A 16866-nucleotide genomic window follows, 5' to 3' on the forward strand; every position below is an offset into this window, starting at 1 on the left:
TGATAATTAACGCTATGCAGCACTAAAGAATAATGCAGAGTCTGCAAAACACTGCATCATATGGATGAACTTGGAGGACATTATGCTGAGTGAAATAAGTCAATCACAGAAGGACAATATAATACTAGTTCATTGCTGTAGAGGGTCAAGGAAAGGTTTATATATGGAGGGAGACTTTCTTTGTTGGTTACCAGGGGTAGGAGGGGAGAGGAGGGAACACTGCAAAAAAATAAATAAATAAATGAAAATGCATTGACCCATGTCACTTTAGTTTTGTGTATTTCACTGTACGTAAATTATATTTCAATAAAATGCATTAAAAAATCATATGAGGTATTGCATTGGGAAAATCTGCTGCAAAAGCCCTTTTTAAAGTATTTAAAAATAAAGATGTCACTTTGAGGACCAAGGTGAGCCTGCCCCAAGCCATGGTGTTTTCAATCACCTCATATGCATATGAAAGCTGGACAATAAATAAGGAAGACCCAAGAAGAAATGATGCATTTGAATTATGGTGTTAGCAAAGAATTTTAGATATTCCATGGACTGGCAGAAGAATGAACAAATCTGTCTTGGAAGAAGTACAGCCAGAATGCTCCTTAGAAGTAAGGACAGTGTTACTTAGTCTCCCATATTTCTGACATGCTATCAGGAGCTCTGGTAGCATAGTGGCTAAAGTACTTGACTGCTAACCAGAAGGCTGGCAGTTCAAACCCACCAGCCACTCCTCGGAAGGAAGGTTGGGCAATCCTACTTCCGTAGTGATACTGCCTTGGAAACCCAAGGAGGGGTTGCTATGAGTCGGGGCCGACTCGGCGGCACATAACAACAACAACAACATCAGGAGGTACCAGCCCCTGCAGAAGGGTATCATGCTTGGTTAAGTAGAGGCTCAGTGAAGAAGAGGAAGACCCTCAATGAGATGGATCGACACAGTGGTTACAACAATGGGCTGAAACATGGCAACAATTTTGAGGATGGCACAGGTCTGGGAAGCATTTCATTCTGCTTTACATAAAGTCGTTATGAGTCAGAATCAACTTGACAGCACCTAACAATGACATTAATGAGCCTATGTGGAAATTCAACTTCACAGACTACTAAAATGTTAATTTTGCTTTAGGATGGAATTGTACCACTCATACTGCCCATAAGCCTTGATTGTCACTTTAATGTGTTTTTTATTAATAAATGCAGAAAAATGAATTATTGGTTAATCAACACAGTTCTGTAGAAAAAAATCTTACAAAAGAAAACAAAAATAATAGTATGGTTTTTGGTTATAGAAAATAAAGAACCACTAAATTAGATCATTCTTAAGAAATAATTAATCCCAAAAGAGAATTGTAGTAGTTAAGGTTGTGTCTAAATTTGGCTGTTGTTGTTTGTTGTTATGTGCCATCGAATCAGACCTGACTCATAGCGACCCCTCCTTGGGTTGCCAAGGCAGTATCAATACGGAAGTAGATTATCTTCCTTCCGAGGAGTGGCTGGTGGGTTTGAACCACCAGCCTCCTGGTTAGCAATCAAGTGTCTTAGGCACTATGCTACCAGAGCTCCTAAACTTGGCTGGGCCGTGGTTTTGAGTGGCTGGGCAGCTGGATGTAGTTATTTCCTATAATGAGAATGTAATCACCTCCAAGGTGGAGTCTGCTGTAAGTAGCTAAGTAGTTGAAGGGGAGTTACATTCTGGGTGTAACCTGCTTCCAGGATATATAAAGAGAAGGTTTGGGAGAGGTCTCTAGCTTTTTGGCATATTTTGGATCCTGTGTTTGGCCAAGTCTTCATCTCTTCATCTCCAGTTCCTGAACTTGAACCAGTAGCCTGCCATGTTACCTGCTGATTTTGGGATTGTGCCATTTTACCTGCCAATCTTTGGTTTGTCAGCCTCAGCAGCCAGCAGCTGCCTGAGTTAGGAGATGCATCCAACTCCAGTGGTCCTGGAACAAGAAGCAGAGCTGAAGCCCAAGGTCAAGGGGCCTTCACCCAGCCCCTAGAGCTAGCACTCTGAATTCAGACTTCTACCCTTCTACCCTCCTGAACTGTAAGAGAATAAATTCCTGCTTGTTAAAGCCATCAACTTGTGGTATTTCTGTTATAGCAGCACCAGAGAACCAAGACAAGGATTTTATAAAATTGGAAGAAATGCTGCTTGTCCAGATTATCAGTGGTTCGGAGGGTACACTTGACAGAGATACTAAGGAATAACTTAGAGCAGAGAGAGGGAGATTTTAAACTAACCACAGCTCCCAAGTCAGCCTGTCTTCAAAGCTCTCTGTGGGACATCACCAGGCTGCTTGTGCCCATAGCCTGGATAGACATCAAGGGAATTATGAGACAGAGTAACCTCCCAAAGCCAGGGCTCTGATAAGTTGTTTTGAGGAGAGGGTGTTTGCACATCAGTATGCTAAAAATCCAGGGAGAAAGCTAAGGACAGAGGATGCCCCTATACTAGACCAGAGCCAACCTCCCCAAAAGCCTAGGTCTAGCTCCAGTCCTCCCGAGTTACCCATCTTCTGTCCACAGTCCAAGGACAGAACCAAAGCCACATCCTTCATCAAAGGGAAGGGGCTCCACACAGCTGGTGGAAAGGATCTCTATGGTCCAGGTGTTCCCACAGATTTCCTGTAAAGTGTCCTCTGGGGGAGCCCAGCCTTGTCCCCTTCTCCTGGACACAACTCTCAACCTAGCCCCTGCAGCCATTCAAGCAACTTAACCTGGGTCAGTGGTGTTGCTAATGTTGTGTTTATTAATGCTCTAGTATTACCCAGGCTATAAAGACAAAGTCAGAGTTTAAAAAAAGGACTTTCAGGACTCAGTGTCAAGTTACTGACTTGCTGTGGCTCCCTAGGGCCCAGAAGACCCACAGATCTTTCACTGGTGATTGGGAGTGCAAATTGGTATAAGAGTTTTGGAGGACAATTTGGAAATGGATGTCAATGACCTTAAAAAATATACATACTCTTTGGAGAGTAATTTCTCTCCTGGAAATTTATGCTAAGAACCAAATTAGACAAGTGTACAAGGATGTGGACAATGATCTTCATCATGGCAATGTTTTTTAACAAAACAACTGAAAGTCCAATGATAAGGTACGGATGAAAGAAATCAGGATAAATACATATAGTGGAATACTATGCAGAATTAAAATGATATAAACCAAAACCAAACCAAACCCACTGCCATCGAGTCAATTCCGACTCATAGTGACAGTATAGGACAAAGTAGAACTGTACCATAAGGTTTCCAAGTCTATAAATCTTTATGAAAGCAGACTGCTTCATCTTTTTCCTGTGGAGTAGCTGGTGGGTTCAAACCACTGACCTTTTGGTTAGCAACCAAATGCCCTAACCACCGCACCACCAGAGCTCCTTAAAATAACATAAATATATATTTATTGATAGGAGCTCTAGTAGCATAGTGGCTAAAGCACTTGACTGCTAACCAGAAGGCTGGCGGTTCAAACCCACCAGCCACTCCTCGGAAGGAAGGTTGGGCAGTCCTACTTCTGTAGTGATACTGCCTCGGAAACCCAAGGAGGGGTCGCTATGAGTTGGGGCCGACTCAACAGCACATAACAACAACAACAACAAATTGATAGGAAGAGTTAAATGATGTAAATTGAAAAAAAAAAAAAAACAGTTATGAAATAATGTATAGTAGGGTCTTGGTTTTGTAAAAAAGAAACGTGTGTGTGTGTGTGTGTGTGTGTGTATAAAAAATCTGGAAGGATATACAGTGTTTTTCCTTTCTTTCCCTTTGTACCTTCTATGTTCTGTATAAAATACTATGGATTACTTGAGGGGAATTATATCAAGTGCACAGACTCAGGTTCAGACCATCTGAGTTTGTGCCTCAGTTTCCTCATCTGCACTTCAGTTTTCACATTTTAAACTAGTCTCAGTTTTTATATGTAAAATGGGGATGATAATTGTACCTACCCCATGGGAGATTTTGTAAGGATTTTGACTTTGGAAAGCATTTAACAGAGTGCCTGATGCCCAGTAAACACTAAGCAAACATTATTTTTTTATTTTTGTTTTTATTGTGGTTTGGGTGAAAATTTACAGAGCAAATTCACTTTCCATACAGCAGTTCACATATACTTTGTCTCATGACATTGACCCAAGCAAACATTATTAGTGAATAATAAATAATAATCCATCCACTCCATAAATAAACTTCGGAGGTGAGGTCCATGTTGTAGTGACACCTGAAGGGGGCATCCAGGCTTAGGGTTGTCTTCAAATTCCATTTTCATGTAGTTTACTAAATGTCTCTTCTTCTGTTTTCCGGTTGGGGCCCAGAGGTCAATGTCTAATTGCATGGCTATCTGAAACCCCAGCTCCCAAGAATCTGCCTTGAACAAAGGGAATGGTCTTATTTCCTGGTACCCCAATTTGGAACAGAGCCTGGTAGAGGGAGAAAGCCCTCTGAAAGTTAAAAAACAACAAACCAGTTGCTGTTGAGTCAACTCTAACTCATGGTGACTCTAGGTGTATCAGAGTAGAACCGTGCTCCACAGGGTTTTCAGTGGCTGATTTTTTGGAAGTAGACCATTAGGTCTTTCTTCCATGGTGCTCTGGGTGGACTCAAATGTCCATCGTTTCATTAGCAGCTGTGCTGACCATTTGAGCCACCCAGGGACTCTCTCTGAAAATTATTATAGGAAAAGTAATTTTTCCAAGGAGGTTTTGTTTTTCTCTAAAATGTACCAAACATAGTAATTTAATAAGCCTATCAAATAATACATAACACATGTTTTTGTTCCAAAAATAATAAATTAACTAGATTTATAAAGCACACATAGGAAATAAATAGTGCACATATCAAGATTTTCACCTGAATTTTCATTCATTTCCCTTCAAAGGTCCTTCCCATCCTGAGTAGGGTTCAGAACCGGAAACTTTTCACCTGTACCTGTCTTATGTCCCTGACAGCTCGCAGATAGGAGGAAGGCTGACACAGGCCTTTGGGAGGTGTGAGGAAGGAGATTAAAGATGGCAGGCGCTGGAGGACAGGTCTCTGGGAGAGGGGCCCAGGGCCAAAAGGGGAGAGTCGGAGGAAGAGATGGGGTGTGGCTCAGCCCCTGCCTCTTCTGTCTTCCACAGGAGCCTTCTTTATCCCCTATTTCATTTTCTTCTTCTCCTGCGGCATCCCAGTGTTCTTCTTGGAGGTGGCACTGGGCCAGTACACCAGCCAAGGGAGTGTCACAGCCTGGAGGAAGATCTGCCCCCTCTTCCAAGGTGAGTATTTTTCCTCTCCCTCCTTTCCTAGGTCTTCCCTGCATCCATGGGACTATCACCTAACCTACATCCCTCCATTGTCCCTCATCCTCCCTATACAGCCTTGGCCTCATCCATTCATCCACATTCATCCTGTACAAGGGTGTGTGCGGGGTGGTATAAAGATGTACAATTAGGACAGATCCAGGTTGTATGGGACCCAAAGCTTATAAAACTCTTTCAGAAAAACAATACAAAATTACAAATACAAAATTAGGTGCCAAGCCTTGGAAGGAGTGCCTTCGAGTGAGGAGTCCTGAAGCTTACTCTTTCTCAGCCTCATGGAAAATCTACTCGAAGGTGATGACAGTGTCCCAGGTTGTTGTTGTTAAGTGCCATTGACTCATTTCCAACTCATAGTGACCCCATGTACAACAGAACAAAACACTGCCCGGTCCCATGCCATCCTCACAGTCCTTGCTATGCTTGTGCCCATTGTTGCACTCACTGTTCAATCCATCTCATTCAAGGTCTTCCCCTTTTTCTCTGACCTTCTACTTTACCAAGAATGATATCCTTCTCCAGGTACTAGTTCCTTGTGACAACGTGACCAAGGTAAGCAAGACACTTCTTCCAGGATAGATTTGTTCGTTCTTCTGACAGCCCATGGTATTTTCAGTATTCTTTGCCAAACCACAATTCAAAGGCATCAGCTCTTCTTTGGTCTTCCTTGTTCATTGTCTAGCTTTCACATGCATATGGATTAAAAATACCATGGCTTGGGTCAGGTGCACCTTAGTCTTCAAAGTGATATTTTTGCTCTTCAACACTTTAAAGAGATCTTTTGCAGCAGACTTGCCCAATGCAATATGATGTCTGATTTCTTTTTTTTTTTTTTAAATTTTTATTATGATTTGGGTGAAAGTTTACAGAGCCAATTCATTTTCCATACAGTAAGTTACATATTCTTTGTTTTGTGACATTGACTGCAGTTTCTCACAATGCAACAACTCTCTTCCCACTTCCTCCCCATAGTTACCTCTTCCCTGTGTCCTTCTCTCCCGAGCACTTCTGCTGCCTGAGCTGTCTCTCTGTGCATACACAGCCCTTCCATTCTCCCATGATTGATCTCTCCAAAGAGTATATCTACCTCAGGTAAATGTTCAGCTCATCTGCCTGTCCTGTCCTGGAAGCCACAGGAGTGGGTTCAGTTCCTGACCTGAGGGGTAGCTAGAGGCTATTGCCTCAGGGGTTCTATCAGGCTCTATCAGACCAGCAAAACTGGTCTCTCTTTTTTTTTGTTTTTAATGATTTTGGGTTTTGTTCCACATTGTTCTCCCACTCTATCCAGGATCTCCTACATAGATCTCCCTCCAAGTGGTTGACAGTGATAGCTAGGCACCATGCAGTTCTTCTGGTCTCATAGTCATATAAGCAGAGGATCGTATGGTATACCAGTCCCTTGGACTAATTGTTTTCTTTGGTTTTCTTCATTCTTCTTTGCGCTAGATGAGGAGAGATCATCGTTGCATCTAGATGGCTGCTTGCAAGCTTTGAGATCCCAGTTGCTTCTTGCCAAAATAAGATGTGGAACAATGTTTTTGTGTAGTATGTTATGCCAGTTGAGCTTGATGTCTGCTGTGACTACGGTCCCAAGCCCACCGGTTCAACTACTTGGTCCCTCTGGGTAGCTGGCTGTGGCCAAGAAGTAACTACAACTTTGTCCCTTGTCAGCTCTAGTATATACCTGGAAATTCTTACAGAACATAAAAACACACTTGTAGAAACATTGTCTGCCAACCCTATACATGGTCATGGGCACGCTCCCCGCTGCACAGACATACCTAATCGTTCAGCCTGTCCACCCATCTATCCATCCATATATCAATGTTTGCCTTCACGGACGACGTAGAACTGTATGTGCAAAAGGGTTCATCTTTGTTGTCTGACCTGCAATGCACCTTTCCGTGTCTTCCTCTTCCTTAATGCCATTGTGTTGATCACTCTCATTTGGTACATTGCCCTTCCTTTCACCCAAATCAATACTTGTCTCTACCTATTTAGCACTGTTCCCTCCCCTCCCCTCCCACCCCTGGTAACCAACAAAGAAAATTTCCTTCCATATATAAACCTCTCCTTGACTTTTTACAGTAGTGGACTATTGTCAATACTGTAATTGACTTATTTCACTCAGCATAATGTCCTCCAAGTTCATCCATGTTATGTGGTGTTTTGCAGATTCTACATTATTCTTTAGGGTTGCACAGTATTCCATCATGTGTGTGTACCATAGTTTGGTTAACCATTCTTCTTTTGATGGACACCTAAGTTGTTTCCATCTTTTTGCTATTGTAAATAGGGCTGTGATGAACATGGTGTACATATATCTGTTCTTGTTCTGGCTCTCACTTCTTTAGGCCACATACCTAATAATGAAATGGCTGGGTCAAATGGTATTTCTAATTCCAACTTTTTAAGGAATTGCCATACTGCTTTCCAGAGTGGTTGTATCATTTGACAGTCCCACCAGCAATGCATGAGAGTCCCAATCTCTTCACATCCTAGCCAGCATTTGTTATTGTTGAATTTTGCTACTAGTGCTGCGAGAAGATGGTATCTCATTGTTGTTTTGATTTGCATCTGTCTAATGACTGATGGTCATGAACATTTCTTCATGTTGCCACCTGAATATCCTCTTTGGTGAAGTGTCTATTCATGTCTTCTGCCCATTTTTTAATTGGATTATTTTCTCTTTTTGTTGAGGTGCTAAAGTTTTCTATAAATTTTAGAGATAAGTCCCTTGTCAGATATGTTGTTGCCAAATATTTTATTGCCAATCTGTAGGTTTTCTTTTCACTCTTTTGGAGAAGTCTTGGAAGAATATAAAAATTTAATTTTGAGAAGGTCCCATTCACCTAGTTTATCTTCTGCTGTTTGTTCATTTTGGATTATGCTGGGTGGTCTATTTATGCCATATATCAGGGCCCCTAAATTTGCCCCTAGTTTTTCCTTGAGGAACTTTATAGTTTTAGGTTTCACATTTAAGTCTTTGATCCATCTGGAGTTAGTTTTTGTGTATGGTGTGAGGTACAGATCTTGTTTCATTTTTCTGCAAATGGATATCCGGTTTGCCAGCACCATTTGTTAAACAGGCAATTTCTTCTCCATTTACTGTATTTCGGCCCTTTGATATAAGCCCTAACATCAGCTGACCATAGGTCGACGGATCTATTTCTGGGTTCTCAATTGTATTTCATTGGTCCATGTGTCTGTTGTACAAATACTAGGCAGTTTTGACTACTGTGGCTGGATGGTAGGTTCTGAGATCCAGGAGTGTGAGACCTCCTACTTTGTTCTTCTTCTTCAATAGTGCTTTGCTTATCTGAGGTCTTGCCATATAAAGTTAGTGACTGTTTTTTCCATATCCTTAAAGAAAGTTAATGGGATCTGGATTGGGATTTCATTGAATGTATAGATTGCTTTGTGTAGAACTGACATTTTCACAATGTTCAATTGCTAAAGGGGCAAGGAGGCCACATCTCCTGACTTCCTAACCCCACAAGAGGAAGACAGAATGACCATCAGTAGCCCAAGGCCTATTCCTGCGAGGCCAGACATACCGCCTCCCTCCAGCCCTTTCACCAACCCTGACACCAACCGTTCCTCCCATAGCACTTACCACCTTTCTTCTGGGTTCGATAATTCACTGCTGTGGCCACACAGAACTCACAGATTATGGGGTTTATTAGGGAAGCACCAGGCTACAAATTCAAGTTCAGGAAAAACGCTCAGTCTCTCTCCCAGTCTGCTGTCTCTCAGCCAACAGTTTCTCACAGTCTCTCTCCCAGCAGTGCGTGTCCCTCGGTGTCTTTCTCAGCAATGCGTGTCTCTTGCATCTCTTTTCCCAGCAGCGCGTGTCTCTCAGGAGCGCGTCCTTCCTCAGCCAGCAGTCAGAGAGAGACCTCTGCCTCTAGGAGACCTTCTTTTGAACCTGGCAGAGTGGCGAAACTAACCAATCATAACATTAGAATTCTAAGCACCTGAGAGGGAGTGAACTTCCCAGAACATTGCTGTGCCATGTCCAACAGAAATACCCCAGGTGGATAACTTTTACAATCAGGAGCTCCTCAGTTGCTCACAGCAAATTTCACCATGGAGTTTACAAAGACTTATGGGTAGAAAAGCCACACTAAGAAATTTACTGCAATCTTCCTATCCACGAGCATGGGATGTTCTTCCATTTATGTAGATCTCTTATGGTTTCTTGAAGTAGTCTTTTGTAGTTTTCTTTATACAGATCTTTTGTGTCCCTGGTAAGCTTTATTCCCCAGTATTTTATTTTTTTGGTAGCTATTGTAATTTATATCGATTTCCTTTTCAACAATCTCTTTGCTGGTGTAGAGGAATCCAACTGATTTTTGGATGTTGATCTTGTATTCTGCCATAATGCTAAATCTCTCAATTAGTTCCAGTAGATATTTTACTAAGTCTCTTGGGTTTTCTAGGTATAGGATCATATCAGCAAATAGGGATAGTTTGAGTTCTTCCTTACCAATCTAGATGCCTTTGATTTTCCTTTCTTGCCTTATTGCTCTGGCTAGGACTTCCAATATAATGTTGAATAGAAGTGATGATAGAGGGCATCTTTGTCTGGTTCCTGTTTACAAGGGGAATGGTTTCAGTCTCTCTCTACTGAGAGTATGTTGGCTGTTGATTTTGCATATATGCCCTTTATTATGTTGAGGAATGTTCCTTCTGACATCTGATTTCTTAACTGTTGCTTCCCTGGGTGTTGACTGTGTATCCAAGTAAAATGAAATCTTTGACAACTTCAGTCTTTTCTCCATTTATCATGATGTTACTTATTGGTCCTGTTGTGAGGACTTTTGTTTTCTTCATGTTGAGGTGTAATTCATACTGATTACACCTCAGTAATCCCAGAGGAGTCTCCAAAGTTTATAATAGTAATGATGATGATGATGATGATTGACATCTATGGAGTCCACACTATGTCTTAGGGCTTATGATAAGCACTTTACATGTATTTTCTCATCTAACCAGGGGCAGATCACCCAATAAGTCATTTAACCATGGCCTTATTTGTGCTTACTTACTAATCTGTAGTGAAGTTTCTTATGTTTTTCACCGCAGAAAAGATGAAACTGTTCACTGCAGATTAGTAAGTAAGCTCAAGTAAGCCTGTGCTTACCTTGTTCCTGGCAGGGATTTAAATTTGAAAGGAGCCTTGATTCTGTAGGAAGGTGCTGTGGAGTTGGGAGAGAGACAGATGATAGTCATACCTAGAAGCAGAATCTGATGCGCTGAAAAAAATGTGAAATTGTTCACTACAGATTAGTAACTAAGCACAAGTAATCTGTGCTTGCCTTGCTTGTTGAGTAATTCATCCATGTGATCTAAGCTTCAATAATCCTATTAATTTCATTTCATAGATAAGGAAAATGAGGTCATTTACCTAAGGATTTGAACCCGATCTATCTGAGCTTAAAGCCCATGCTCCTGTGACTATATTACAGATGGCTCCTGCCTCTCTCTTTATGGGTCTGTTGTCAATAATCAGAGCAGCTTGGGGTATCCTTCCCCCACCCACCCCTTTTGTTGGTTGCACCAGTTTTCTAGGGGTTAATGGGAAACCTAAGGGGTCTCCTTGCCCCAGAGAGGTTCCTTGCAGATTTGAAATGGAGAAAGGGCTCTTTCCTCATGCCAGTCCCTGAGAAGCCCCAAGGACTAGGCCCTCCAAGGTTCCCCCAGACAGGGAGCCCAACTGTGTGGGCTGAATAGAGGTGGGCGTGGTAGGGGCAACATTAGCTCCAGCACGGGTTGGGAACATAACCACTGACTGAGGACAGGAGGCCAGTGTTGATGCTTGGAGCCCTGGAGCTCAGCTGACCTCTTGGGGCATCCATGGGACCCCTGCAGAGGCAGTAGTGAGGCACTGGGCAGGCTGATGCATGAGCCACCCATGTTTATAGTCAGAGTTCTGGGTCCTCTGGGAGTGCTGCAGCCTCAGCCAAAGCAATTTCTCTGTGTTCTGCTCTGGACCTCAGCAGTAGCCTAATGTCCCATCCAACTGGGCCCAATCCTCAGGTCCAAGCAAGCGGTGGGCAGGTACACGAGCAGACACTGTCCTCTGAGCCACATGCATTACCTGATGTGGGTGCCATGAACAGGGTGAGCAAATGGGCATTTGATAGGCATCTAGGGAGAAGCTGGGGAGTTGGAAGAGGATCGCTGCATCTTTTCACCTTTTCCAAGTTGCAGAGCCCTCAAAAGCCTGGGATTTCAGAAAGAGGTTCCCTCAGAGTATGTGCACCCATGTTGGCGGGATGTTCCAAACTACTTACTACCAGCTCTCCACCTGCCTAACTACCCCACCCCACTTCCACCCTCCCAGTAAGCCTACACAGGCACCCCACCCACACACAAAACAAACACAACACATCCCTGTGGGCACCTACAGCCTCCCTCCCCAACTTACCCACACCCACAGTCTTCTCTACTCTCCAAAACAGAGTATAGTGGTAGGTGGTAGGGGTGATAGTAGGTTTCAGGGTTGGGGGGACTTCCCTCATTCCTCAGCCATAATCACCGGAAATGCTCACCTTGGGCCCTACCCCCACCTCCTAACAGGTCCTGCGTGTTTACAGGGCTGACACCCCCCACTTCTTGCCTCTGTACCGCCTGCTTTTCGCTTCCTACCCCACCCTTTTTGGTCAGGAACACAGCCAGTTCCTGACAGCTGGCAGAGTGGGTGCTCCTTTGTGTTTGCTTGTGTTTGTGAGTGTACCCTAAATATCCCGCCTGGCCTGGCCACCGGCTTGCTCTTTGGGGACCTTCCTCTCCATCCCAGCCCCAACCACTTCCCCCTTGCAAGGAGTAACCCAGAGGCTGCTCTGCCATCCCGTCAACTATAGCCTGCCCTCCCTCATGGCAGATTCTTGAAGGCTCTCATCCCACGATGACCAGGACCCCGAGCAGAGACCCGAACCAAGGAAAACTCTTCTTTTCTCCAGTCGAGTAGTGTGGATTTGTCAAGTCCATTAGAAAAGATGATCAGGGTGGGCTCACCCTGCCAATGGGTTGTTTTGTTTACAGTCAGCATTGATTTTCAACAAGTCCTCGGGCTGACTGGTTGTTCTGGAGCTGTCCTTCAGTAAATGGTTATTAGTTTCGACTTCACAGGACAGAGAGAGGAAAACACTTGGCCTTTGTGCTGCTGAACTCAATCAGAATAAACAGGGCAGGAGGGGAGGGTCGGCTGGGCTGGTTCTAACCTGAGGAGCCTTGCCCTCAACTCCTCACAGTCTTGCTTTGACACCACAGGGCTAACAACCGACCCAGCAACATGCTACTTTTAAAATAACTGCAGAAAAAATTCCACTTTTATGGAACATTGGCAGAGGTGGGAGGGGGAGCCTTACTCCTCTTCTTGTTCCTGTGCACAGCTAACCCTGAGGCCTCATGATAAGTGTTAAAATAACCAAAAAACCAAACTCACTGCCGTGGAGTTGAAGTCAAACCCGACTCATAGCAACCCCTCCTTGGGTTTCTGAGACAGTATCTCTATGAAAGTAGATTACCCAACCTTCCTTCCAAGGAGTGGCTGGTAGGTTTGAACCTCCAGCCTTCTGGTTAGCAGTCAAATGCCTTAGCCACTATGTTACCAGAGCTCCTAGTGTTAATTTTGTACCACTGTTGACACTCTTGCTCCTTGTTCCCTGGAGTGATGGCATTTGATGCTGAATCAGGCTCCATATTTCTTGCTGGCAGGAACCATATCTCTCCTTGTTGGTTTCTTCTTGATTTTTGCTGTTATTCTACTGATTCCTACAATTTACCCCTGCTTACTTCTTTATCCTTTCTGTTCCTTTTTATTATACAAGGAATGCATAATTGTAATGGAAAAACTAGAAAATACAGATAGGCAAAAAGAAAATAATAACTTTAAAAATCAATCGAAATCCCATCACTTAGAGAACCACTGTTAACTTTCTGCTGAATAGTATCCTCCCAGAGTTTTTCTCATGAAAAAAAAAAAAAAAAAATATATATATATACAGTCAAATGTATATTATGAAAATGGGATAATATACAGACTAGCATTCTGTAACCTGTTCTTCTTACTTAGAAATATGCTGTGAATGGTGTCTCACCCTGGTGGTTCTTATCGTGTAGGACTCAACACCCTCCTAGACACTTCTATTGACTTTTGTTGTTGTTGTTGCTAACATTGATCTCTTGGATTCTCTTGTTTCTTGCCCTCCACCCCCTCATCCTTTGGAAGGCATTGGTCTGGCATCTGTGGTCATTGAGTCCTACCTGAATGTCTACTACATCATTATCCTTGCCTGGGCTCTTTTCTACCTATTCAGCTCCTTCACCTCTGAACTGCCCTGGACAACCTGCGCCAATTCCTGGAACACAGGTATCCATTGATTCAGCCCCTTGGGGCTCGGCTGATATTGGCTGGGAACAACCAAACAACGAAGAAGCACATAACAGGACTGGCCCTGAAGCCAAGCCATGTGGGCTCTGGTACCAGCTCTGCTGGTTGACCCTTCTGTAGGATCTTCGACCAGCCACTAGGAGGTTGTGAAACCCGGCAGAACCACAGTTACACTAATGCAAGCGGTTATCATTGCTCACTTGTTCATTCATTTAACACATGTTTACTGAGCACCTACTATGTGCCAAGCACTGTGTTGGAGATCCAAGGGTGAGCAAGGGCAATATGGACCCTGCCTTCAAGGAGCTTGCAGTCTAGTGGTAGAAATAGGCAAAACAATGATAAATTGTGATGAGTAAAAGAAACAAGAGTACAGTAACTATAAAACAATGGAAGGAAAAAATTATTTAGACAGGTTGTGAGAGATGGCCACTCAGAGAAGGTGCTATATGGGGGTTGAAAGAATAAAAGACGCTCAAAATGTGAATAGCATTCTAGGCAGGGGAAGTGCAGGCACAAAGCATCAGTTGCTTAGTCTGTAGAATAGACAGACAGGGATGGATGGGGAAATTAGGCAAGTGTGTGGCAATTTGCATGGGGGCAGATTGGATCTGAGGTTTGAATTGTTTCGGAGGTTACGGAGTGGTCAGAAGAGCAGCCAGGTTCAAGGTGACCAAGAGCTGTGCAATGCACATGGGAGGCAAACTGGTTCCATAAACTGCTGTAGCAGTCAACTCCTATCACTCTGGAAAATAGGTCTCCCAAAGGAAGCCCCTACAGGTACATGTGAGGGTACAGGTAGACTTATGTGAGAATACAGGTGGACACATGTGTGTGTGTGTGGGGGGGTGGATGTGAAGGTGTAAGTAGTCATGTGGGGGAGAGAGGATGTGGAAACTACCAGGCTGCAAGGACAAAAGTTTGGAGGGGCACTAAGATGACCTTGCTCCTAGCTGATGCATGCCTTGCTTCTCCTTATCCCCAACAGAGCACTGCATGGACTTTCTGAACCACTCAGAAGCCAGCACAACAGTGTCGTCCTCTGAAAACTTCACCTCACCTGTCATGGAATTCTGGGAGTAGGTGCTGGGCCCAGGTGCCAAATACTAGGGTGGCCCAAGCGGAAGGAATTTGGATGTCTGAGCCCTGGGACTTGGAGTGCAAGTTTAATACTCTTTGTGCAAGCATTTCAGCACTTACCTACCACCCATGCCCCTACCCTACCTTACACATCACTTACAGATGAGTGAAAACTCACATATATCTACTCTCATCTCCTGTACTTTCATCCTGACCTTAAACCTGCATGTGTCCACCTAGGCTGACACATTTATCCATTGATGTCCACTTATGTTCATACTCACATGTGTCTATCTTCACTGTCAAGTCCACCCCCTTCCACACTCATTTACCCACAACTGTCCAGTGGTATGTTGGAAACAGTCTTTGTTGGTGAAAGAGAGCTGATCAGGCACATCTCTTCCTGACTCTGTGCTCAGTCATATCATGTTGGTAGCTTGAAATCAGCTGAGATGGGAGTATTTACACCACAGAAACTGATAAATCTTCTCACACATCCCCTGCTCCCCACGTTTATATCCACCCACACAAATCCACCTGTATTCTCACATAAGTCTACCTATACCCTCATACTTAACTAAAACTCATACACATTCACCTTCACTGGCACATGTCTACTGTACCCTCATATCCATACTCATTCACCCACACATATCCGCCTACACTCACACATGTAAACCCTCACAGGTACCCAAACCTCACACACGTCACACAATCTTATAAGCACACACACACGTTTCCATCATCCCGTACTAACAGACATTCAGCCCCTCCATTTGATGCCCATATACTTGCTCATCAGCATGCCCATGTAAATATGCACTCTTCATACATTCATTCATGTATTCCCACCACGCTCACCATCTCTTTGTCTATCTCTCTGTGCAACAGAGACATTTGAATGAGTTAGAAAAACAAAGATACCTATGGGATTACCGAGGTTTAGTCCTCTAACAGCCAGGGTTATTCAGACCACAGGTGGGAACCTGGCATAGCCACGAAGGGAGGTGAGGTAAGGAAGGGAGTGTGGAAAGCCCTGGAGTATGAGATCTGGGGGGTCAGCTCTAAGAATCAAGAGACTTGGTGACAGAGGCAAGTTGTCCCCTTTAGCCTCTCACTGGTTATTCGTTTTTTCCAACCGCTCAGGAGACGGGTCCTGGGCATCACCTCGGGCATCCATGACCTGGGGGCCCTGCGCTGGGAGCTGGCTCTGTGCCTCCTGCTTGCCTGGATCATCTGCTACTTCTGCATCTGGAAGGGGGTCAAGTCCACAGGCAAGGTGAGGTATCTCCTTGTAAGCTCTCTGTAGCCCCCAGAGTCCATGAGGACACTCACTGGGGTCTCTCTGGAGAACTGAAAGTGAGAGTAGTTTAGGGGAGAATATGGTGAACATAGAGGAGTCATAGGAAGGTAGAGTTTAGCTCAATACAAGGAAGTGCTTTCTTTGCAGTATGACTCTGCAAAGTAATACATAGTAATAGAGCAAATGATAAACATAAAAGTCACACATTCCCACTTGTCAGAGCTGATTACTGTACAAGCCATCCTAGTGGTGGCAGGTCAAATCTGCTCATCCCTGTTAGCTTTTTGCTGTATTGCCTTCTAGTTTCTTTGATATCTGTGTGTGTCTATTTATATCTGAATCTGTGTCTATATGCATTATGTGTGTATGTTATACATGCACTCATGTGACTTGCTTTTGGTATTTAATAATACATCCAGACCATTTTTAGTATAAACTACCAAACAGAACTGTCTTTGAGGTGGTGAGTTCTGTGTCATTGAAGGGATTCTCGCCAAGGATAGACAACAATTGGTTTGTTGTACACAGAAAATTCAGATTTAAACATTATTTCTAACCCAGATAGTTTGAGACTGATGCTTCGTGCTTTTGAAAGCTGGGAGTGGGCAGGGTCCTGACTTGTCTGGGTAGCCATCCCTCCAGGCTGTTTCTGCAGTAGCCTCCCCTTTCCCTGAATTGTGCTAATAATAGTAATAGTGACACCAGGGCTTCGAACCAATTCATTCCGGTTTGACAATTTGCATTTCCACCCCAGATATATTTACAGTATTTACATTTTAACAAATTCTCAGGTC

The 16866-nt window shown here is 43.7% G+C and overlaps 1 protein-coding gene across 1 annotated transcript in view; it reads left to right on the plus strand.

Moving 5' to 3' along the window:
• Positions 1 to 16866, plus strand: part of SLC6A12 (solute carrier family 6 member 12) — a 39646-nt gene that overhangs the window by 8175 nt on the left and 14605 nt on the right. The window contains exons 2-5 of the mRNA XM_007937051.2: positions 5112 to 5246; positions 13528 to 13668; positions 14678 to 14768; positions 15916 to 16048. Of these exons, the coding sequence (XP_007935242.2) occupies positions 5112 to 5246; positions 13528 to 13668; positions 14678 to 14768; positions 15916 to 16048 (500 nt within the window). The remainder of the gene's footprint in view (positions 1 to 5111; positions 5247 to 13527; positions 13669 to 14677; positions 14769 to 15915; positions 16049 to 16866) is intronic.

The sequence above is a fragment of the Orycteropus afer genome, unplaced genomic scaffold (genome assembly GCF_000298275.1).
Source record: "Orycteropus afer afer isolate SDZICR_OR568_19922 unplaced genomic scaffold, OryAfe1.0 scaffold00040, whole genome shotgun sequence".
In the NCBI taxonomy this organism is placed as follows: Eukaryota; Metazoa; Chordata; class Mammalia; order Tubulidentata; family Orycteropodidae; genus Orycteropus; species Orycteropus afer.